The sequence below is a fragment of the Saccopteryx bilineata genome, chromosome 5, assembly GCF_036850765.1.
Source record: "Saccopteryx bilineata isolate mSacBil1 chromosome 5, mSacBil1_pri_phased_curated, whole genome shotgun sequence".
Taxonomy (NCBI): domain Eukaryota; kingdom Metazoa; phylum Chordata; class Mammalia; order Chiroptera; family Emballonuridae; genus Saccopteryx; species Saccopteryx bilineata.
Genome location: NC_089494.1, coordinates 175,185,290 through 175,210,792, shown reverse-complemented (window position 1 = coordinate 175,210,792; position 25,503 = coordinate 175,185,290). Strand labels below are relative to the sequence as shown.

Here is a 25,503-nt window from a genome sequence, read left to right as displayed (position 1 = left end):
TGAGTGAAATGGGAAGCCACTGGGGTTTTAAGCAGACTGTGGACATGATCTGACATATTTTAAAGGTTCAAGGTGACTTGTTGTGGAAAGCAGATTATAGGAGGACAAGCGTGGAAGTAGAAGGCTACTGGCCAAGTGAAAGAAGAGGATGGCATGGATAAAGTGTATGGGGTGGAAGTAGGGAGACGTAATTGTCTTTTGGATACATTTTGTCACCACAGAAATGTCCAAATTTGTAAGAATATTTTATGAGTTTATTCGAGCCAAACTGTCAACAACTGCTGGGAAGCAAAGTCTCAACAAATTTAGAAAATGCTCTGGAAAATGGCAGTTTCATCACTTATTTTATTTATCAGAATCAACAGGAAAGATGAAAAAGGGTTACACGAACTTGACTGGTGTTATATTAGGGAGGTGAGAAAAAGAAAAAAGGGAGAATCTTTGGGAATGGATAAAAAATAAAAATGTATACCATATCCTGAAACTTCCTTTACATAGGCAGGAAGAAGATAGTTGTAAGGCCAGTAGTCACAGCCACCATCACAGCTGCCTGGCCCATACAGGTTCACATTAGATTCGGACAGATGGTAACGAAACAACGGAGCCAAGAACTGGTGGGCCATTAGCTTTAATCCTAGCTTGCACCTGGTGGGCAAGTAAAAACACACAATGGGCTACAAATTCCACTCATTCAGAGCTCACAAAGCTACTGACTTATCCAAGTTTCCTAGAATCAAAGGTTTCTACCTCACCAGTCTTATTCACCTCTGTTCCCCATCTCCTTCTCTCTGCACAAACTGGCTTCTCCTTCAGCATTCTGCCACCTTGGCTACTTCTCCTCTCCTCTACATGGCCCTTCTCTGCTATACTCTCTAATGCTAATCTCAGGAATCAAGAGAGAGCAAGCTCCCAGTCTGCCCCATTTTACAGTGTAGATTCAAAACCATTAATCCAATATACAAACAAGGAAGTCTCTAATACTGTTGTAAGGTACCAAAAGGTTGAACATTGATATTCTGGGAGGAAAGGTCAGGCTTTCCTGTCCTGTCCCTCCTTAGGGAGGGGAGGAAGAATAATGTAGAAGTTTCTGGCTTGCAAGAACAATGGGTCATTCAGTTTTAAATCTAAAATAAAGGTTAACCTAGAAACTTCTTCTCTTTCAATAGGAGGCAGAATTTACATACCACCTTGTATTGATTATAGTTCCTCCCCATTCCTGGAATCTTAAGGGTAAAATACCACTAGGCTAGTGAAGGAAGATGAACCCTGAAAATCTGTAAACATCTTTGATTGTGTGTTACCTTAAAACTCTTAATGTCTCTGTGTATCCCCTAAACCAGGGGTCCCCAAACTTTTTACACAGGGGGCCAGTTCACTGTCCCTCAGACCGTTGGAGGGCCGGACTATAAAAAAAACTATGAACAAATCCCTGTGCACAATGCACATATCTTATTTTAAAGTAAAAAAACAAAACGGGAACAAATACAATATTTAAAATAAAGAACAAGTAAATTTAAATCAACAAACTGACCCGTATTTCAATGGGAACTATGCTCCTCTCACTGACCACCAATGAAAGAGGTGCCCCTTCCAGAAGTGCGGTGGGGGCCGGATAAATGGCCTCAGGGGGCCGCATGCGGCCTGCAGGCTGTAGTTTGGGGACCCCTGCCCTAAACAAATGTTGCCAGTTTGTACTGAGATGTCATGCTCTCCCTCACCCGTGAGTGATCAAGGGTATATAAGCAGTCCCTGAGGTATTTTTGGGACTGCATGATTTGGGCTTGCAGATGCCCCGTGTCAGCCATATGCAGCCGGCATGTTAATAAATCTCCTCCTCTCATAAAACTCTTCAAAATTTATCTGGACTGGGTGTCTCTATGTGAACTCGGTGAAATGAGATACAGTGCCTTTCAGAATCTGGGGTGCGGTACTTTATAACATATGGGGGCTTGTCTGGGATCCGGTGTTTCGAGTCACCGGATCAAGACACCCCCGATTGGACAGAATCTCTGCTGAGCTGCCCGGCCCCGCTTGAATCTTGAGAGGCGCACCACCTGGCACCTTCCAGGGCTCCCAGTCTTCCTGTGCGGTCTGGACAGTTCTATGGTAGACGCCTCCCTGTTCCCAAATTCAACAATTTGGGTAATTTGGCAAAGAAAATCGAGGAGGTAGGTAGAGCAACTCTTTCTGCTCTACTGAACTTTCTGGCTTCCCTTTGAACTCTTGGTTTCGCTTTTATGTTTGTAACTAGTTTGTAGTCTGTGTCGTACTAGAATGTAGGTAGAGATTTGGGGGCTTTACTGAATGGTGACTCCGGGGATGTGGAATCCCGGTGGAAGTAGGTAGGGCTTTCAAAACTGCTTTGCCGGTTGTAACTAGTTTTTATGTTTTGAGCTGGAACTGCTGCGAAACGGACCAGACGTGGTGTAAGTTCACGCAGGCTCTCCAAGACCGAGACGTTGGTGGGGAGTTTTAGTGGTCCTGCATTAGGTTTTGCTAGGAGAGGGACTTCTGGTTATACTCTGGAGGGATGACTGGTGGGGATTGAGCCCTGCTTCATGCTTTCGGGGATATCTGCTCGTAATTTAGGACATTAATGGGAACTGAGAGGACCAGGTCCCCCCGTTCTGCAGTGGGCCTTCAGAGACATCAGTTTCTCTGAGAGGTATTAGTAGAAACTTCATCCTGCCCAGGACTTCCAGAGGTGTCTAGTTGCGCTCTCAATAAAATGCCAGAAATGGGGACGTTGTGTCTATCTCTAGGAAGGCTAATGGAGGTTAAGTTCGTCCAGGATTAGTCAGTCTCGCATCGCACTGATTCAGTGGAGGCTGAGTTAACCTGGATTGATTAATCTCGACCCAAGACTTCCAAGAGACATCTCTGTGTTTGTCAAGATCTCAGTCTTTATTTTAATGTTTGTCTCTAAAACCCCTGGTTAAGAAATCTCTGGTGCCGCGATCTGCGTGCACCTGAGAGGCCACAAGGGGAGCTCTTCCCTAGTTTATGAGGGTTTATCTTTGTTCATCAAATTATCCGGTATTATTTAATTGAAATAGGTGTGCATTGTTTGTGTATAAGTCCTTTGTTTAATGTCTAAACGTGTCTGTTTTAAGGCCTGTTTGAGTCTTTTGTGTTAAAATTGGAAGTTTCTGACTAAAAAGCAATCTTAAGGAGTGAACTATTATTCTCTTTGTTCTCAAATACTAGCTCTGGGCGCCCTAGAATGGGCAAGCCAAGGTTTCTCCCCTGAAAGAAATTATTCTCTTCGGTTGGCTTCTTCCCCTCGTCTTGTGTAATAATTAATATTTCTATAGTCAAACACCTTTTATTCTGGTGCTAGTTAACTATCTGTCTTATATTTTTGTTTTATTGGTGCACTAATTTCTGGATTTTTCTGAAGTAGTTTTAATTTTGTAACTAGTAACCTTAGCTATTAAATATGGGAGAAGGGGCCAGTTCACAGAGGACTCCTTTTGGTTGTCTTTTAAAGCACTTTAAAGAAGCTTATGAAGACAACTGTGGGTATGAAATTAAATGGTCCAAGAGAAGGCTTTGCACTCTCTGGGAATCAGAATGGCCTGCTTTCGGGGTTAAATGGCCAAAAGTTGGGACTTTAATCCCCAGATAGTAAAAGCAGTCTGGGATATAGTAACTGAGGATCCAGGCTACCCTGATCAGTTTCCATACATTGATCAATGGCTAAATTTAACATTAGATCTGCCACAATGGTTAATAGTTTGCTGGATGCAAAGAGGGTGCCCCGTCTTCCTAGTCAGGCCAGATCTGAGTCTGGAACAGGGTGAAAGAATTGCTAAAATGACAGTAGCAGCGCTCCAAGAGGCGTACTCTTTTAAGGATGAGGGACCCCAAAGGAGCAAAATAGAGAAGAAAGGAATTCAAAAAAGAATAGGATTCGGCTAGGAAAGAATCAATGTGCTTATTGTACGGGAAAGGGCCATTGGAATAATAAATGTCCTAAGTTACAAGCAGCCCCGGGGAAGAGAGAAAAGCGGAGCCCACAAATTAAAAAGGTTTCTCCAAACTCTGGAGCAAAAGGACTAGCGAATAAGCTGTTTGAGTGAGAGTAAAAAGCCAAGCGGGGACGTGGGGTATGTGGATGGATAGGGTGGGGGGCCTACACATGCCCCTTCCCTCTCGTCGTTCCTGGGTCTCCACCGGTGCTGCACCCGAGCGGAAGGCAAACAGTAAACAGCAAACAAGGTGCACGGTTAGGTTACGATTCAGCTTGCTGTGTGCAGGGTCACCGGAAAGAGCAATAAAGTAAGGACAAAATAACTAAAATGTAGAATAGAAATTAATTTCAAATGTCCACCAGCAGACTAAAGGAGGTTTTGCCCATTCAGAAATTACAGGGTAGGAATAGTATTAAAAATGAGAACTTTGCTCAAAAAAAAAAAATTGTAAAGGAAAGAAAAGGAATTTAGAAATTAACAAACCATAGGTGTGGAACATGCTAGTTAATTGGCAGTTTCTTAAATTAAACTGCAACTCCAGAAGGAGTAATAGAATCATAAGTAATAGGATTGTAGGGAATAAAATTAAAAATAAGCTCTCCGTGGGTTAGGGATGATGGCTTGTTGCCATCCACAGGTGTAAAAATTAGAGAGAAATTCCAGCACTCTCCCATGGGTGGAGAGGGTGTTGGATTCTCCTCCAAGTCTTTCAGTTACATAAAAGACAGGAAGTTCATAAGGAAGACCCACAGCATTAACCATAATGGTAAAAATTGTAAAAAGAATTTTCAGGCAATTGCAGGAAAAATAGGAAACCTCATATAGACTAAAGCAACTCACTATTGGGAAAGTAATTTTTTTACAAATTGTATTTAGCTGCTCAAAGCAAGGCAGTTAGTTTACAGGTGGCAAATTGATTGAGTCCTGCTTAAGAGAAACCCCAATGTCTTGCTAAGGGGCTTAACTGCAGGAAAAAAAGGTAAAAGCAGCAAGCGCTCAGTTCTTGGAGTCTGCTTCTCCCTCAGGCATCCACCCCGCCCCTCATGATTGAAATTACTGTAAGTCAAAAGAAAATTAATATCTCATTGCCAGCTGGGTAATTTATACCAAGGATCCCTTATTGTATAAAAGTATTTTCCATAATAAAATGTATATATTGTTTCAAAGGACTTTTGTTAATTCTTTCATTTGCTGTTTTTTAGTCCTGTAATATTGGTATCTTAGTTTAAATATTGGAAGTTGTTAATGTCTTCTATGTCGTGTTTAGTTTATTATTATTTTGAAACAATATTGTTCAATACTAAGTCATATCTTGGAACACCTGCAAATCTACTTTATTATGCTTTTGTTAAAATTTATTTTGAATGCTAATGTACTGAATTATTTAGCAGTGAAGAGACTCTGGAATTCTAAAGGAGATACCCAAACCTATTTTCTTGAATTGATCCAGCTAATAACGTTGCTTTTGTCTTTTTCCAAAAGTTTATATAAACAGATAAGGACCCTCAAGCCCCTCAGTGAGATCTGAGCATGGCTTTTAAGGTCCATAATGACCAAGGTAGTAACAGAAAAGGCAAATAAGGCCCAAAAGAGGCCAGGAAATACCAGCTTATGGTATACGCTCTAAAGGCTTCAGCGCCCAGAAAGGGCTTCATAGGATTCCAGCATAGCCCTGCTTCAAGAGTGGAAAGAAAGGTCATTGAATTGAAGCCTGCCAGGCTTCCTGGCCCCACTGGGAGACACGTTCGAGCTGTAAAAAGAGAGACACGAGAATGTAAGCTGCCCCACTGCTCCATGGAGGGAGGGTTCAGTTTCTTCTAGCCCTGCTCCAGCTACCTGTGACCTGACCTTGCCCAGCAGGATACTGGGATTTGCCACTGAAGGCTAAAAGGTGCCAAAGCTGGCCATTGGCCCCATCTCACGACATCGTTCATGAGCCTAAAGTATTTCTTCCAAGTAGCAGATAAACTGATCTCATTTCTTGTGAACACAAGGGCCATCTATTACGCCTTGCCTAAATATTTGAGTTTTATTTATCCCTCAAAGAGCTCTACTATGGGTATTGACAGTCTGAGTTTGTTATTTTATTTAATGTATAGTATCTCTTTTATTACTCTTGTCTCAATGCCCCATGCCTATTGTAGGCTGGGACCTGCTCCTAATTCCAACTAGAAGCAGTGATCACTAGGACTTAAACTGCAAAGTGTAGAAATGTGACCACAACTCCAATGCCTTGTGGACTTTCCCTGAATATGTGTAACTCCTGTTCTTTAGGACATTTCTTAGACTTAGTAAAATTACGTTAACATGTTAAGAACATTTGTAACTGTAATAATTTTATTTTAAATCCTATTATATTGGTTAGAACTTTATTTTTGTTTAATAATCTAGTAGGCTTTAGTCATTTTATTGTATTAAGACACTTGTTATAGTATTTGTTAACATTAGCTATTTGAATTTTATTGTTAATTGTATATTTTTCCAGTCTGCCTCAAAATCAGAATATAGTAATTCGAATGAACAGATGCCACTCAGAACCAGTGGGGTCTTGGGACCCTTATTGCCAAAGGTTTATTCAAAACCAATTAGAAAAAGATTTGGCCAGTAAGAAAGAAACCCAATATTAATTAGAAATTAATTTGAAGTTACATTGTGCCCACAGGTACCAAAAGGTCAAGGTAAGTAAATTACATGAATCAAATAGTAAAAGAAACATAAGCACCCTTTCTCTAAGTACTTGCAGGATTTACAGGTTACTCAGCAAACTGTTGAAAGACTGTCCAGGAGATCCAGCATTACATCACCCAAGGACTGACTTTCACGTGGACAGGTCCATACACCGTGATCCTGACCACTCCCACTGCTGCTAAAGTAGAAAAACGGCATGCCCTACTCCAACCGCAAACCGGAAGCTGGTTGGTCTACGTACGGCGAATGTATGAAAACCTCACTAAGGACTTCTTTTTAACAGACTTTGGGAAAAAGGGAAATTAGGGTAAAACGAAAGCCAGCTTAATTGTCACTAAAAGTTAAAAGTTTTAAAATTAAGAGTTCTGACTAAAGGTAAATTATTATAAAGGCCAATTAGTTTTATATAAATTGCAGAAGGAAATTGTACAGACTATAGGAAATTAATCAGTAATATTTGTTTCTTTAGTGAACTCTAATGCTATAAATTCTGACTGCTAAATATCTAATACATGTTATAAATTAATAACCCTAAACAGCCTCATACTCTTCAGTAAACTAAGTTAAGGATTTGACTTAGGAAATAGAACCAGTGGGGAATGTTGTAAGGTACCAAAAGGCTGAACCTTGATATTGATATTCTGGGAGGAAAGGTCAGGCTTTCCTATCAGGCTTTCCTGTCCTGTCCCTCCTTGGGAAGAAGAGGGAGAAGAATGTAGAAGTTTCTGGCTTGCAAGAACAATGGGTCATTCAGTTTTAAATCTAAAATAAAGGTTAACCTAGAAACTTCTTCTCTTTCAATAGGAGGCAGAATTTACATACCACCTTATATTGATTGTAGTTCCTCACCCTTCCTGGAATCTTAAGGGTAAAATACCTCTAGGCTAGTGAGGGAAGATGAACCCTGAAAATTTGTAAACATTTTTGATTATGTGTTATCTTAAAACTCTTAATGTTTCTGTGTATCTCCTAAACCAGTGGTCTCCAACCTTTTTTGGGCCACAGACCGGTTTAATGTTAGAAAATATTTTCATGGACTGGCCTTTAGGGTGGGACGGATAAATGTATCACGTGACCGAGACAAGCCTCAAGAGTGAGTCTTAGACGAATGTAACAGAGGGAATCTGATAATTTTTAAAAAATAAAACATCGTTCAGACTTAAATATAAATAAAATGGAAATAATGTAAGTTATTTATTCTTTCTCTGCAGACCGGTACAAAATGGCCCACGGACAGGTACAGGTCCATGGCCCGGGGGTTGGGGACCACTGCCCTAAACAAATGTTGCCAGCTTGTACAGTGATGTCATGCTCTCCCCCGCCCGTGTATGATCAAGGGTATATAAGCAGCCCCTGAACCATTTTTGGGACTGCAAGATTTGGGCTTGCAGATGCCCCATGTCAGCCATATGCAGCCGGCATATTAATAAATCTCCTCATTGGGCAGATAAAATATATTATGCTCACTTTGTTAAAGATGGCACTGCACACATGGAAGCCTGTCACCCAGGTGATATTAATGTGTGTTGGGGGAGGGCTGTGGGCAGGCAAAATCCTTGTAGTTTGGTGCTTGGTTTTAGGACTAAGCCTTTCCCACCCCTTTTGATATGAGGTGGTATAATCCCATCATGCCTCAGATAAGTGACTTTGTATTAGAGACTTCCCTATTTTGTATATTGGATTAAAGGTTTTGATTTCTACACTATAAAGTGGGGCAGACCAGGAGCTTGCTCTCTCCATTCCTGAGATGAGCATTAGAGGAGAGAGCAGAGAAAGGCCACGTGGAAGAGGCCAGGAGAAGCAGCCAAGATGGTGGAGTGCTGAGTGAGAAGCCAATTGGTCCGGAGTTTGTGCAGGGAGAAGGAAGGAGATGGGGAACAGAGGTGAATAAGTCTAGTAAGCTAGAAACCTTTGATTCTAGGAAACTCGAAAAGTCAGTAGTTTTGTGAGCACTGAATGAGTTGGTTTTGGAGCCCAGTGTGTGTTTTTACTTGCCCACCGGGTACAAACTAGGATTAAAGATGATGGCCCACCAGTTTTTGGCTCCGCTGTTTCTTTACCAACTGTCCAAATTCAATGCGAACCTGCATGGGCCAGACGGCTGTGATGGTGGCAGTGGATACTGGCCATACATATGTAAAGCTATGGGACTGATGGAATCACCTAGCAAAAAGGCAGCAGACTCTGATTTCTGGGCCCAATGCAGTCAAGGGCCTGTTTCAGATTTGCAAATACAGTTCCCCAGAACAAAGCCACACCCATACTTTTACTACTTCTGACATCATTGCACTACAATAGCAGAACTGACTAGTTGTGACAGAGACTGTGGGGTCCACCCACAGTCAATCAACTCTCTGACCCTTCACAGATAAGGTTTGCCAACACTTGCCCAAGAAAGAGAACAGAGAGAGGAGTATACTAAAGACTGAGCCCAGAAGCATTTCAAAGGTTAAAGTTCAAAAACACAGAAGGATCCAGCCAGGGGAGACTACTGAAAGGAGAAGCCAGCAAAATAGAATCACTATGAGAAAGTGTTCCTGAGGCAAAAAATAAGGATGAGAAAGTGAAAAGTATCCTTGAGGGGCATGTGGATAAGAACTTTAAAATGATCATTAAATCTGTCCCATGGATGTCGTTGATAAATAAGTTTGTAAATATGATATATATGTTTGCTCGCTTATAGTTTGCATTGGGTGTGGGGGACAGGCTATAAGCAGGCAAGGCCATTATAGCCTAAGGCTTAGTTTTAAGACTAAGCCTTTCCCACCCTTTTAATCCTAAAATCTTTTCAAAACTAAGCTTTTCCCCACACTTTTGACTGTTGCATGGTGTGGGGTGGTACACTCTCATGAGGAATCCCATTATGTCTCAGAGAAGTGACTTTGTATCAGAGACTTGCTTGTTTGTATATTGGGTTAAAGCAGGGGTCGGGAACCTATGGCTCGTGAGCCAGTTGTGGCTCTTTTGATGGCTGCATCTGGCTCACAGACAAATCTTTAATAAAAAAAATAATAACATTAAAAATATAAAACATTCTCATGTATTACAATCCATTCATTTCCTACTGCTCATGTTCATGGTTGTGGGTAGCTGGAGCCAATACAGCTGTCCTCCGGGACAATACCAAATTTTTATTGGGTAATGCATAACGTACACAGGTTGTTGTATGGCTCTCATGGAATTACATTTTAAAATATGTGGCATCATGGCTCTCTCAGCCAAAAAGGTTCCCAACCCCTGGGTTAAAGGCTTTGATTTCTACACTATAAAATGGGGCAGAGGAGCCCATGCTGGAGGAGAGCAGAGAAAGGCCACGTGGACGAGAGGAGAAGCAGCCAAGATGGTGGAGTGCTGCAGGAGAAGCCAGTTTGTGCAGAGTTTGTACAGAGAGAAGGAGATGGGGAACAGAGGTGAATAAGGCTGGTGAGGTAGAAACCTCTGATTCTAGGAAACTCGGATAAGTGAGTGGCTTTGGGAGCCTTGATTAGAAAGGGAAGTGTTTTCCCACTGTGCGTATTTCTCGCCCGCGGGATGCAAGCTAGGATTAAAGGTAATGGCCCACCAGTTCTTGACTCCATTGTTTCATTACCGTCTGTCCGAATCAAATGCAACCCTGCATGGGCCAGGCGGCTGTGATGGTGGCCATGGTTATTGGCTTTACAGAGGTCACATGTAGCCTCAACAAAAGCAGTCTGGTAAAGTAGCAGGGATGAAAGCCTGAATGCAAGTGACCCTTCACTACTTGGTGGATATGTAATAAGAGACTAGAAACAACGATGTGTACATACACAGAGAGGCCTACTGAGGACCAGCAGCCCATAGACAGGCACAGGTAGGCAGTGGGCTATTACTGGGGTTTTGGGCAAATGAGTTTGTAAAATTTGTATTTTTTTAGTTTGTTCACTTTTAGTTAAAAAAATGGCACTGGGCAGTACCAGGTATGTGTAAGGTATTTTCCGCTGAGGAAGAAATAAGGACGTAGCCACCAAGTGTGAACGAGCAAAAGCTCTATTTAGAGCGCATCCAGGGCGAGGTTCACTGGTCCGCAAGACAGGGGCCAGAGAAGTCCTGCAGCTTTTCCTGCCCAAGGTTAAATTTATAGCAATTGGTAGGGTGGTGGTGGAGAGATAGGTCCTGACAAAATTTGGCTGACAGACAGTTAGTTGTCTTTTTTCAAAATGCTCCTGGGCCATTTCTTTAGGACGGGCATGGGCGTGGGTGGTTCCTCATGTGACCTTCATCGATTGCCAATTGACCTCACAGTACATGGTCTGTGATAATGCAAATTACCTTCCTGCTTAGGAAGGGCCATTGTCTTGCTAATGTTTGCCTAGTGAGAGAGGAGAGAATGCAGAGTGCTGAGGAAGAAGCAGAGTTTGTGCAGAGAGAAGGGAGAAGATATGCAGATGGGGATCCAGAGGTGAGGGGCTTTGTGAGCTCCTTTGAGACTGGTGAGGCCTTTAATAGAAGAAACCAGGGAAGATTCTCCTGGTTGTGGAACTGAATAATATGTCAGTGGCTTTGGGAGCCCTGAGTGAAAGGGAAGTGTTTTTCCTGTGTGTGTTGCTAGTTGGCCAGTACGAGAATTAAATAAAGGAAAGGCCCACCATTTTTTGGCTCCACTATTTCTTTACCGTCTGTCCGAATCTAATGGGAACCTGCATGTGCAAGACAATGATGGACTGACTACTGGCCATACACGGGGCAATTCCTGAGTGCCAGAATGCAGTGCTGCTGGAGTAGCAACATAAGGTTGTCCAACTGCCACCAAACAGTCTTCACTTTCTCTAGAAGGAAGGAGCCCTGTCCTCCAGCACCAGGCCTGCATGGTAAACACTAAGGTGACCAATCATCCTCCTTTAGGGAGGACAGTCCTTCTTTTGTAAGTTCCGTCCTCCTTCAAAAAGTGTCCTCCTACATGTCCTCCTTTTTGATATTGGAAGACTAATCTGTAAATGTCCATATTCGATCAATGCAGAGCCAATCCATAGCATGTGATGTGACATATTTGTATCTAAATGAGTACTTTTTCTTACAATTATTATTAAAAATTAATAAGCATGTATTGGTCAAATAAGTTTTTAAATATGATATATGTTTGCTTGCTTATAGTTTGCATAGGGTGTGGGGGACAAGCTGTAAGCAGGCAGGGTAAAGTTATAGCCCAAGGCTTAGTTTTAAGACTAAGCTTTTCCCCAGACTCTTGACTGTTACATGATGTGGGGTGGTGCACTGTCATGAGGAATCCCATTATGCCTCAGATAAGTGACTTTGTATCAGGGACTTCCTTGTTTGTATATTGGATTAAAGGTTTTGATTTCTACACTATAAAGTGGGGCAGATCTGGAGCTTGCTCTCTGGGTTCCTGAGATTAGCATTAGAGAGGAGAGCAGAGAAAGGCCACATGAAAGAAGCCAGGAGAAGCAGCCAAGATAGTGGAGTGCTGAGGGAGAAGCCAGTTTGTGCAGTTTGTGCAGAGAGAAGGAGATGGGGAACAGAGGTGAATAAGGCTGGTGAGCTAGAAACCTTTGATTCTAGGAAACTCGGATAAGCCAGTGGCTTTGGGAGCACTGAATGAGTGGGTTTTGGAGCTCAGTGTGTGTTCACTAGCCCACCGGGTGCAAGCTAGGATTAAAGATAATGGCCCACCAGTTTTTGGCTCCATTATTTCATTACCGTCTGTCCGAATCCAATGCGAACCAGCATGGGCCAGGCGGCTGTAATGGTGGCCGTGGCTACTGTCTTTACTGCATGTAAGCATAATTACAATATAAAATACTACAAATGTTTTATTATGCATTTATCATATTATAGTGTATTATTGCTGCAATGAATAAAATGTTTCTTTTATTTACGATATTGTTTTCTTCCATTTATTTTTATCCTCCTTTTCATTGTAAAAAAGTTGGTCACCTTATTGTGAGGTCAGTTGGCAATGGGGGAAGGTAACGTGAGGAACCAGGCCTGGGAACTTTGGCTGGAACCGCCCACACCCATGCCCGCCAAAAGAAACATCCCAGAGCCCTTTGAAAAAGAACAATCAGAGCGTCAGCCTGGCGTGCGGGGGACCCGGGTTCGATTCCCGGCCAGGGCACATAGGAGAAGCGCCCATTTGCTTCTCCACCCCCACTCCCTCCTTCCTCTCTCTTCCCCTCCCGCAGCCAAGGCTCCATTGGAGCAAAGATGGCCCAGGCGCTGGGGATGGCTCCTTGGCCTCTGCCCCAGGCGCTAGAATGGCTCTGGTCTCGGCAGAGCGACGCCCCCTGGTGGGCCGAGCGTCGCCCCCTGGTGGGCATGCCGGGTGGATCCCGGTCGGGCGCATGCAGGAGTCTGACTGTCTCTCCCTGATTCTAGCTTCAGAAAAATACAAAAAAGAAAAAAGAAAAAAAAGAAAGAACAATCATCTGTCGGCCAATGAAATTTTGCCACATCATATCAACTTGACCACCCTAACGGCCCTATAAATTACCCCCACACGGGAGAATCCATGCAACTTCTTGGTCCCTGTCTTGCAGATCAGAAAACATCGTCCAGGAAGCGCTCTACTAAATAAAGCTTTTGCTATTCCACACTTCATGGCTATGCCCTTCCTTCTTCCTCGGCAGGGAAAAATACCTTACATTTGGTGCCAAAACCCAGGAGGAGTTTGAAGTCCGCAAGGACCGCTCCTCTCCCCTTCCCTTCCGAGGAAGAACCAGGATCTTCAACCTCCCACCCACTTTGGCACATGGTGCATTAAGTCCTCTGCCTCCAGCCTCCCCTCAGTTCTTTCTGCTAAGACTCCGTTTGTAATCGCAGCTGCGTCAGGGACCTCTTATCTGTTCTGAGTGCGTGTGTGCCCATGGAGACGTCCCAGACATATTCACTCTACCTAACTGTCCAGTGGCCAGAGCTTGAGTTGCAGGATACCAATTCTCATCTCTGATCACTCCGAGAACTGAGGGCGGCCACAGGAGGCACAGGAATCTAAACCTAACTCAAAAACACTCCTGGAGTTGCCTTATCCAGAATCTCTCCCTCCCTAAAGAAGAAACTGTTCTTCTTCTCCACTGTGGCCAGGCCACAGAACCCACTGGATAACCAGACCAGGTGACCATCTGAAGGGACTTTCGATTTTAACATCCTCACCAATTTAACTATCACCAAAAAAACTGGAAAATGGTTGGAGATCCCTTACATTCAGGGCTTCTAGTATTTGCATTCCTGTCCTAATCTCTGTGCCACCTGTTCTATAGCACAGGCCCTTTTTGGCCAGAGAAACCTCAGCTAAACCCTCCGCTCCTGATCTTTCCTCCTTAGCTGACCCCAACTCTTTTCCCCTCCTGCATGGCTCCCTCTGTCCTATTGGGCTCCTCTCCTCCCTTTGCAGAATCCTGTTTCTCATTCACCTGCAAATACCAGTCTCTCTTTCTCCTCCCCTGCTGGCCAGGAGCCCCTCCCTTCTCTACTGTGTTCTTAAGCCCCTCCCCCATCTCTGCCAGCCCTTCTCTGCCAGCCATTGGTCTTCATGCTGGTTTGCAGGACTCCTGACCCCATGGCCCAACCCCCATCTTCTTTCAGGAAGGCCTGGCCTTGTCCTGCCTCTGGCTCCAGCATTTCCGGCTGGATCTGGGTGCTGGGTTCCCCAGGAGCCCCCTCCTCTTATTCTCAACCCCAAAACCCCTATCCGAAACCTGATGAACACGCCATTTAAGGCTTTTAATGGATGCGGCTAGTAGAAAAAGGCCAAGGCTGCTCTCCAGGCCCACATGCAGCAGAAGGTAACTTTCCAAACCCAGACTCTATGGCAGCCCTGAGGCCAGCAGAGCAACAGGAGCAAGGCACAGGAGGTGTCTGATCCAAGTCCGGGCTGCAAAGAGGATCCCCATCAGGAGTGTGCTTTAAATGTGGCAAGGAGGGTCCCTGGTCCTGGCAGTGCCCATACCCGAGGCCACCACTAAGCCCTGCCCTAACTGCAAGCAGCCTGGCCACTGGTGGAGCAATTGCCCCCTTCGGGCAATATACTCTTCCTCAGCGCCTCTACGTGGAGGACAAGCCACCCAAATGGGAGGCCAAGCCAGCCAGGTGGGCCTACCGCTCAAACTCCTAGGCCTCATGGACGACTGATGCAACCTGAACTCAAAGACCCCTATCACCCTCGCCGAGCCCAGGGTAATGTTACAGGTAGCGGGTAAGTCCATCTCATTTCTTGTGGACATGGGGGCTACCTTCTCTGTTTTGCCATCACACTCTGGACCTCTAGTTCCCTCACAGGTCTCGGTTATGGGAGTGGATGGGACCGCTTAATTTCCCCTTTGCACACCACTCCTGACATGCAGTTTGGACAGAATCCCCTTTTTGCACTCCTTCTTAGTTATGCCATCATGCCTCGTACCCCTCCTGGGTCGGAGGGGTACATTCTACAAAGTCTCAGAGCCACTATCCAGCTGACATCTTCCTCACTACCAAGGGCTCCCCCATAATCAATACTACCCTCATTTCTAACCATGTCTCTCGCCTCAAGCATGCCCCCATGCAGGATTGCTGGCAGTCAGAACCAGTGGGCCCTACTCATCTCTGGCTCACTAAAAGGTTGAGCCCTGCAGACCCTCCTGTTGCTCCTGTCCCTCCCACCAGAACCTGCATCCAGAGTGAGCTAAAGAAGGAAGCAATGCTGTTCAACGAGACTGACCTGGTGGAAGAAAGCATCGGGGTCTTCAACTGTCCGCAAGAGAAACTGCACAAGGACCTCTCCTCTTACAACCCACTTAACTCCTGGTGGCAGCCACCCATCCTCACCTGGGTTGCCCCTATCCTAGGTCCTCTTCTAATTATCAGCATATTATTCATATTTATTCCTCTTTTTTAAATCCTTACAGGACCGCATCCGCGAAGTTTCTCGAGTCACGGTCAAACAGATGCTCCTACACCCATATACACGACTCCCCTCAGAGCCACCACCTTCCAATCTCCCCCTCCCCACAACACCCCTAACCAGCAGGAAGTAGCCAAAAAGCGGTGCCCCTATCTAACATAAAAGGTTGGAATGTGAGGTCAGTTGGCAATTGGGGAAGGTCACGTGAGGAACCAGGCCCGGGAACTTTGGCTGGAACCACCCACTCCCATGGGCACCAAAAGAAACTTCCCAGAAGCCCTTCAAAAAAGGATGACCGTCTGTCAGCCAATGAAATTTCGCCACATCATATAAACTCGACCACCGTAACAACCCTATAAATTACCCCGACACGGGAGAATACTTGCGACTTCTCTGGCCCCTGTCTTGCAGACCAGAGAACATCGTCCAGGAAGTGCTCTACTAAATAAAGCTTTTGTTATTCCACACTTCGTGGCTATGCCCGTCTTTCTTCCTCGGCAGGAAAATATCTTACACTTATAAAGACCTATATGCTATTCCAGAATAAAACTTCAGTTAATACCCCTATGTTAAGCTCCACTTCACTCTTCTAAGGTTTGTTAGTTAGTGAGACATGAGCCGGGACAGGCAAAGGAGGGGGAGGGATGAACTGCCCCTATGCATTACAGGTATGTAGGATCTATCTCACCACACCCAGACTGATCATCTCCAGTTCTCTGATATGGTATCACCCACATAGCAATACAATAAAGACAAATAAACAAGAAGCAGCAGCCAGAAAGAAAAAAAAATGGGAATGGGAAAGTCCAGGAAGTAAAGCCCATAAATTCCTAAATTCTATAACTAATTGGGATACTCATTCTCAAGAGTGAATTGCCCACTCAGGCCTTCCTGAGTGTACTTCTGCACGCCAATAAACCCTTGCTTTCTTTGCTCACTATATTTTGTTTCTTGATTAAATTCTTTCTCTCAAGGAAGATAAAGAATCGAGGTTTAGTTGCTTCACTGGTAACACATCCATGTTGTCGTAAATGACAATATATCATCATTTCTTGTGGCCGAGAAGTATTCCATTGTATAGAAGTACATCTTTATCCAATCCTCTCTTAAGGGACACTTTGATTGTTTCCATGTCTTGGCCACTGTGAATAATGTTGCAATGAATATGGGGTTCATGTGTCTTTGTGTACCAATGTTTTCAAGTTTTCTGGGTAGATATCCAGAAGAGGGATTGTTGGGTCATATGGATGCTCTATTCTTAATATTTTGAGGAAATGCCATACTATCTTTTGTTTTTCATAACAGCTATACCAGTTTACATTCCCACCAGCAGTGAATGAGGGTTCCCTTTTTCTCCACCTCTCCAACACTTATTATCTATCTTGTTGATTAACAGCCAAACAACAGGTATAAGGTAGTATGTCATTATAGTTTTGATTTGCATTTCTCTAATAGCTAGTGAAAATAACCATCTTTTCATATCTCTATTTGTTTGTATGTCTTCATGAGAAGTGTCTATTCAGGTCCTCTCCCCATTTTTTTATTGGATTGTTTGCTTGTTTGTTGTTGAGTTTTGTGAAGGAACTCATATATTCAAGACTCGAGTACCTATTTTGTGAATTATTCACAGGAGAGTTTATTAGGTCCAAATGTATGGTACTATGGTACATTCAATGGCAGATTACATTTCCTAATCAAAAGATGTACTTAAAAAAGAAAACCTATAGTAATTTAAATATAAGCATATTGTACTATAAATGATAAAACTACATGATTCATCCTCATACTAAATAAAAGCAATATCTATATCACTGTTTCAGTAAGCCTATCCCACATTAACATAATTCCAAATTATAGAAAGTATAGCTTCTCCCCATACTTTGAGAAAAGTTTAAAAATCTAAAATAGTACATTTTCAAGTTATTACACAAAACAAGCAAAAGTATGCAAGCTATCAAAGGAATAGCAACATGAAGTCTTTGGTCCTATTAAATAAGTATAACTGTATTATGATTTCACAATTAATTCAAAACTGCAGGGCACACAAATTTAAAAAACTGAGTGATGCAAATTAAAACCACAATGAGATATCACGTCCCTCCTGTCAAAACTGCTATCATCAATAATTAAACATACCAGTGCTGATGAGGGTGTGGAGAAAAGGGCACCCTGGTGCACTGTTGGTGAGAGCGCAGACTGCTGCAGCCACTGTGGAAAGCACACGCACTTCTGGGGATATACCCGAAGAAACCAGAAACAATACTTCAAAAGAAATGTACACAGGCCTATGTTCACTGCAGTATTATTTATAATAGCCAAAATCTGGAAACAGCCCAAGGGAGTAGATAAAAAAGCTTTGGTACATTTACACAATGGAATACTGTATGGCCATAAAAAAAAAAAAAGGAAATCTTACCCTTTGAGACAACATGAACAAACCTGAAGAGCATTATGCTAAGTGAAATAAGCCCATTAGAAAAAGACATGTAACATACAATCTCACTTATATGTGGGATCTAAAGAACAAAATAAACTGACAAACAAAAGAGAAATAGAAGCATGGATCCATGGAACAGACTGACAGCTGTCAGAGGGGAGGGGAGTTGAGACTGAATGAAAGGGTGAAGGGATTAAGCAAAAAAACATGTACACACAACACATGGACACAGATAACAGGGTGGTAATGGCCACAGGAAAAGTTGTACACTTGAAACCTGAGTGGCTTTGTGAACCAATGTCACCCCAATAAGTTCAAAAAAATTTTTAAAAACCCAACTTGAGACCTATTAATTGATAAATTGGAATAGATTCAAAATATTCAACTTATGCACATTCCATTGTTTTTACTTTTTACAGATGTAACAATAAGAATGTTGGTCTTACGTCTTAAAGTCCAATAGGAAAAGAAATAACATATTAAATAACCACCACGTGTGAGACACTGGTAATCTTTACACACAGTCTCAATTAACTGCCATAGCAACTGTGTAAAATTATTAGTGCTACCCTATTTTTCAGATGCAGAAATTGAGCTAAAAACTCAGTAGTCAGCAGACTCATTAGTCAACAGAGCCAAATATCAACAGTACGACAATTGAAATTTCTTTTGAGAGCCAAATTTTTTAAACTTAAACTATATAGGTAGGTACATTCCTTATCGAGGTAGTCCCCGCATGTGGTATTTTATGGAGGAGCCACACTCAAGGGGTCAAAGAGCCTCATGTGGCTCGCGCGCCAGTTTGCCAACCAGGGAGCTAAGGGATGTCAAGTGACACTCAAGATAGTCAAGCCCAGGGGTCCCCAAACTACCGCCCACGGGCCACATGCGGCCCCCTGAGGCCATTTATCCGCCCCCGCCGCACTTCCGGAAGGGGCGCCGCTTTCATTGGTGGTCAGTGAGAGAAGCATAGTTCCCATTGAAATACTGGTCAGTTTGTTGATTTAAATTTACTTGTTCTTTATTTTAAATACTGTATTTGTTCCCATTTTGTTTTTTTTCTTTAAAGTAAGATATGTGCAGTGTGCATGGGGATTTGTTCATAGTTTTTTTTATATTCCGGCCCTCCAATGGTCTGAGGGACAGTGAACTGGCTCCCTGTGTAAAAAGTTTAGGGACCCCTGGTCAAGCCAGTGCTACAACCTAATGTTTTGACCTTTAGTCTTGAACTGTTTCCACAACACACCTGCTTCTGGAAATTTCAGAAATCACCTCATTCAGCACTTTCCAAACTAAATTCCACGAAACTCTATGTGTCACTAAGATGGTTACAAATGTTCTGAGAAACAGGGGCTCTGGGGTTCAAAAGTTTGGGACAGGTGACATCAGAATTCCCCAGAACTTTAATAAGAATATTATGATTCTCCAAGAAGGCAATTAAATGGGAAGGGTTCTGCTAATTTGTTAAACCATGAAGCCGTTCTCAAAAGAAAACCTAGTAGCCTGACCAGTGGTGGTGCAATGGATTGAGCGTCAGCCGGGGACACTGAGAGTTCAAAACCCTGAGGTTACTGGCTAGAGCAGGGGTCCCCAAACGTTTTACACAGGGGGCCAGTTCACTGTCCCTCAGACCATTGGAGGGCCGGACTATAAAAAAAACTATGAACAAATCCCTATGCACACTGCACATATCTTATTTTAAAGTAAAAAAAACAAAACGGGAACAAATACAATATTTAAAATAAAGAACAAGTAAATTTAAATCAACAAACTGACCAGTATTTCAATGGGAACTATGCTCCTCTCACTGACCACCAATGAAAGAGGCGCCCCTTCCAGAAGTGCGGAGGGGGCCGGATAAATGGCCTCAGGGGGCCGCATGTGGCCCGTGGGCCGTAGTTTGGGGACCCCTGGGCTAGAGCATGGGCTTGTCAGCTTGAGCATGGGCTCACCAGCTTGAGTGCAAGATCATCAACATGATCCCGAGGTGGCTGGCTTGAGCAAGAAGTCACAGGCTCTGCTTGAGCCTTCCAGTCAAGGCACGAATGAGAAGCAATCAATAAACAGCTAAAGGGAGGGAGGGAGGGAGGGAGGGAGGGAGGGAGGGAGGGAAGGAAGGAAGGAAGGAAGGAGGGAAGGAGGGAAGGAGGGGGGAGGGGGGAGGGGGGAGGGGGGAGGGGGGAGGGGGGAGGGGGGAGGGGGGAGGGGGGAGGGGGGAGGGGGGGAGGGGGGAGGGGGAGGGGGAGGGGGGAGGGGGAGGGGGAGGGGGAGGGGGAGGGGGGGAGGGGGAGGGGGAGGGGGGAGGGGAGGGAAAGAAAGGAAAGAAAGAGAGAGGGAGGGAGAGAGGGAAATAAAGGAAAGAAAGAAAAGAGGAAAGGAAAGGAGAGGAAGGAGGAGAGAGGAGAGAGGAAAGGAAAGGAACAAACCCTAGTAACATCCCATGGGATGCTTGTGCTCAACTAAGCACAGTTTGAAAAATCATCTTCTAGTCCAATCTCTTCTTTCCATGGTTCAATAAAATGAGGTACAGAAAGGTTAAATGACTCACTCAGGCCACACAGAAAGTTACTAACAGGGCCAGGGCTGGCATTGAGGAGGCCTGATAATGCCACCAGGGTGCTCTTGCTGCTATGTCATCTTCTCACTTACACTGTTTCTATAAAGTTCATTACCAATTAAAAGGGGGAAAAAAGTATTACATCAATCATTTACTCTCAGTCTTTTGAATCGCAGTAGAGAAACCATTTATAGAAATGAAGATCAAAAAATGGTCTGCCTCCCCCTGCACTAGTATTCAGGTATATTTGAAAAGGTGGAAAATGATTCCACTTAGTAATGCTGAATAACACTTTTCAGCTAAGTGGTGCTACACTCAAGTTTTTCTCTGATAGTGCTGCAACCCAGTACTGCACACAGACACTGCCAGAATTAAAAATATCCCATTTGTGACCATCTTTATAATGAGCAATTTATTGTTTTTTCCTTACCCTGAAGGGGCTTCCTTTCACTTTGTCCTATCCCCTATAGCAAGTAGTAAACAGTTCTGGGCCAAGGCTGCCATCTGGCGTTTAGTTTGGGAATTATTTAACCCAACTTCCGATTCAACAATAACCTCTCACCACTTGGCTCCTCTTAAAAACCACACTCCTCTTTCTTCTAATTCTTGCCCATTTACCTCAGTAAAACTTTTTTTTCCCCTTTTTCTGTTGTTTACCCCAACTGAATGAAAAAAAAAAAACCATTTTATTTGTGGCGTTCCAGTTACAGAAATTCAGGAGTCTGAAATACACTTGTAGCTAATGAAAAGGCCACAGTGAGCAGCCTAAATACAATGCTGCCTCAGAACTGCGCTAGTAGAGGCCCTGCCTCCGTAGAGACTGTTAGAATATCTATTATTCATCCAATACCTTCAAAGAATGTCAGGGCTGAGAAGGACCTTGAAGATCACTGTTAGGCCAACTAGCTCATTTTGCAGCTAAAGAAACTGGCCCTGGGAGAAAGGAATAAAGCAGCACATAGAGAGGGTTCTTGGCAGAGACAGGGAGAAGGCCTGGACTCCTCATCCCAAAGCCAGTGCCGGTCACTATGCCATATGCTCCAGGCTCCTTGAGACTGTTTTTCTTAACTAACCTTCAAACAAAATATTTTTTAGTGTTTTGATATTCTCCTTAACTAATTATGCTAATATGAATCTCAAGGGCAGGGCTCATGACTATAATCTCCTCAATGCCACGCCTAACTGTGCTGAGTATACTTCATAAATATTTATTGACTTTTTGTCTGTTATTTACTGTACTTATTGCAAATCTAGAATACCTTCACCATATCATGCACTACAGATACTTTTATATGCTCAAAAACCTAACTGCCATTTTATGTTTCTATGAAAAAACCGTTCCCAACAATCTTTCCCATTGTAACCTTTAGAACACATTCCGTTCAGAAGTTTGGGATTTCCTGTTAAAGTTTCCTGTCCACCTGACCAGTCTTGACCAAAGTAGGATGAAAAAGAATATGCATGTAGCATGGAGGGGGAAAAGCAACCAATTTTCAAGACAATGGGGATTTTAGTACCAGTTGCATTATAATCACAAGACTTGAGGCAAGCTCAATTTTCTCTGCCATAAAATACTCCTCAAACCAAAACTCAAATCGGTTATGTGTAAACATCTTATAAACTACAGATACCAATAATGATTACAGGTATTAATAATAGTGATTTATATTCTAGGCCCTGTGACTAATCACTTTACATACAGTATGCCATGTAATTCTTACAGCCCTAGCTTACAGATGGAAAAAAAAAAAAAAAAACCAAGGCTTAGCAAATTAAGAAACGTCATCCGGGTCAAAACTAAGAGCTGAAGAATTCAGGATTCCAGCTTAGGTCTGACACTCCAGAGCTGGTTCTTCTATCAGGTGTGGGATAATGTAAGGGAGACTTGATAGAAAAAAGGATCTACCGTATTTCCCCATGTATATGACACTACCATGCCATATACATACACTTAATTTTGGGGCCCGGAATTTGAAAAAAAAAATGTATTATGTAAAGTTATTGAACTCAAGTTTCATTCATCATAAAATTCATACAACTCTTCATCACTGTCAAAACTCCCATCCATTAGCTTTTCATCTGTCTGATGATGAATCAGTCTTCAACAATGAGCGCAAAAACAAGCGTGAAAAAGCGGGAAATGCAAGTAAAAAAAATCTACAATCACTCTGTAAGACATCCAGTTTTTAGATCCCAAATTTTTCCCAAAGGGTGCGTCTTATACATGGGGAAACACGGTACTCCCCACCCCCAATGCCCAGGGTTCTTAAGTCAACTTAAGTCAACGAAGCAGGAAGGCAACTCAACCAACCTTGCTATTTTCAGGTTATAGCTAATTCCACAAGGAAAGGGCTGAGTACAAAGAAAGAGGAGAATATCAAAGACCTGGGTGTTCTCCCGTCTTAGTGGGCCAGTTCAGCGCCTTGAAGAACCCTTTGCTTTCTGGGCTTGGGCCTGCTCAATTTGGGGGAGGGAGCGAATCCTGGAGCCAGTGAGGCTCTTGATCATGGATCTCATTCAAGGTGTAAACTTGTGAGGTAAACTCATGGTTGTGGGAAACCTCAGTGTACACAAGCTAAGAGCCCACGGACTAGCCATCTCCAGAGCCCTGCGCGCGTCTCTGGTGGCAGGCAGCCCCGCGAGGAGCTCGGTTCCGCGCACCGCGGAGGGGGGCTGGCGGGCTCTGCGCCTTCCCTGCCCTCCATAACTCAGCTGCGCGCGCCCAGGACGGCGGCAGACGCTCGGCTAATGGCTGTCGGGCCGCGGCGGGGCGGCCCGCGGGGCGCAGAGAGGGCGACAGGGCGCCGCTCGCCGCCCCCCGCCTCCGCGCCCCGCCTCCGAGGACTGAGACCGCCGCCCACGCCCCAGGCGGCCCCGCTGGCTCGGAGCCCGCGCCGCCCCGGCTCGCAGGAAAGTGGGCTGGACCGACCGCGAGGCCACCGCGGAGCGCCCAAAGGAGGGAAGGAGGCCACGCGGTTGGCGGCGGTTGTACTCGAGCCTCCTCCGCCGCGCCGCGGGGACCCGCGACCTACTTACTGAGGAAGAGGCGGTAACTGGGCGAGCGGGGCTGGCCGCGCTCTTCCCTGTGGTACTTGGCCATGGTGCGGGACCCGGGCCCTGCGCTCGCTCCCCGTGGCGGGCGGGCGACGACGAAGGGGCCCACACGACAAGCCCAGGCGGTGCGCAACAGCGGCAGCAGCGTACGCATGGCGTCGGCAACCGTGGGGCTCCTCACGGGGTGGTGTGCCGCCCGGCCGCGCGCCGGCGCCCTCTACCGCCCGGCCGCGCGCCGGCGCCCCCTACGGCCCAAGGTCTCCACTCCCGGCCCGTGCCTGGTCCCGGTGGCTGGCCCCGCAGCCTGATCCGAGAAATCAGGGCGCTCAGCGCGTTGCCAGTCATGCGCACTGCGCCCCCAGCGAGCCCGGGTTCCAAAGATGAGCAAGGCGAGGTCCATCGCCCTGAGTAGCGCACTGTTATTTATTAATGCATACTTACATTCATTTATTCACTCAACCAGTCAATATTTACTATCATAAATGTTTATTTTATCATTTTTATTATGATACAATACACATAATGAATGATCAGGCTTCCTGTGAAGACTTGACCTTAACACTGATTTACAGAGCAAAATGATAACTTCCATCTCCTACATGAAGTCCTTTCTTATTTAACCCCAAGTAAATGTGATTTATCCTTTTTTTTTTTTTTTTTTTTTACATTTTAACTTCTTCATTGGCACTGCGCACTGTACCTATATGCTTGCGAACCTATCATGTTTCCCATTTCACCCTGGATTGTTAATGTGCCAAGCATTTAGGACTCAAGATTTAGTATCTTTGCAGGATATAGTACCATGCCTTGCATGTAATAATGGTACGTTTGTTGTTGAGTTAAAGCGCTCTTGGAACTCCTTCTCACGAAATCTTTCTCATTAGCATATGAAATTCTAGTTATTGACTTTCCAGAAAAACTTGTGGAAACAACTGTGCATAGACACAATCTGCATTTCTTCGTATCAGTCTAAATGAGTGGTGAGATTCAAACAATTTAACCACCGGTTCTCTGCCCTAATGACCATTTCAAGTGTAAAAAAATTATATACTGAAAGGTAATTATTTCATACATTTAATACTTAAATATAATAAGAATAAAAGAGGTACACAGAACTAGATTGTTATAAGAGTTTTAAAATATTAATGAAAAAATATTAAATAATACCTGATCAAAAAAACCCAGTTATTTAAGATATTTCCAATGACAGCTTGTCACCCCCTGTTTGCTTGGCATTCTTTCTCTTTACATTATATGTTTGTTTACTAAAGTAACAAATGTAAGGTAATTAAAATATAGTATTTCATCAAAGGAATAATGAATTTTATGAAAAGAATAAATATTACAAGCATAGTTCTGTCAAATTTTTTTCACCTATGGACAGAATGAACATTATTACTACAGGTGCTTAGAATATGCTGTTGCCCTGATGAACATTACTAAAGCGTAAGGAATGTAAATTTGTGATTTCCACGTTGGGCGGCTGCCCAGGCACCCACTTTAGAGAGAACCCTGACTATAAGTGTCATTTTAACAACCAGTTCGCTGAACAGAACAAAAAGTTAGATATTGGTTCTGCCGAACTGGTGCAAACCGGTTGAATCCCACTGGTCCAAATAGCTTCCTCCACATTCATCAAATGATCTCCTTGTTTCAAACATGAAGGTCAATTCTCAATAAGTTAGAGTGAGAGGATCCTCAAGAGAACTGTAAATAATATTTTTTAAATTAGAAATTAAAAATTTTAAAGAAAATTAAATATTTCATTTATTACACTATAAAATAAAAGCAAAAAGAGTAGCAATTACACAGAAAAACCAAAAAAGTGCACTTGTGATTTTTGCAATATTTAAGTGAAATGGTTTTAATGAAAAGAGAAGTCCCTTTTAAATAATTTCTTAAAATGTTATTAAACAAATTTATGAAAAATAGGATTCTT

The 25,503-nt window shown here is 43.7% G+C and overlaps 1 protein-coding gene across 2 annotated transcripts in view; it reads right to left on the bottom strand.

The window, feature by feature from the left end:
- The window catches only part of PPA2 (inorganic pyrophosphatase 2), a 118,971-nt gene extending 95,111 nt beyond the window's left edge, over positions 1-23,860 (bottom strand). Inside the window, exon 1 of one of the 2 annotated variants that reach the window (XM_066279444.1) lies at positions 23,547-23,860. In XM_066279444.1, the coding sequence (XP_066135541.1) occupies positions 23,547-23,718 (172 nt within the window). In that variant the 5' untranslated portion in view covers positions 23,719-23,860. The remainder of the gene's footprint in view (positions 1-23,546) is intronic. The other variant, XM_066279443.1, reaches the window with a different exon arrangement.
- Positions 23,861-25,503: the final 1,643 nt, after the last annotated feature.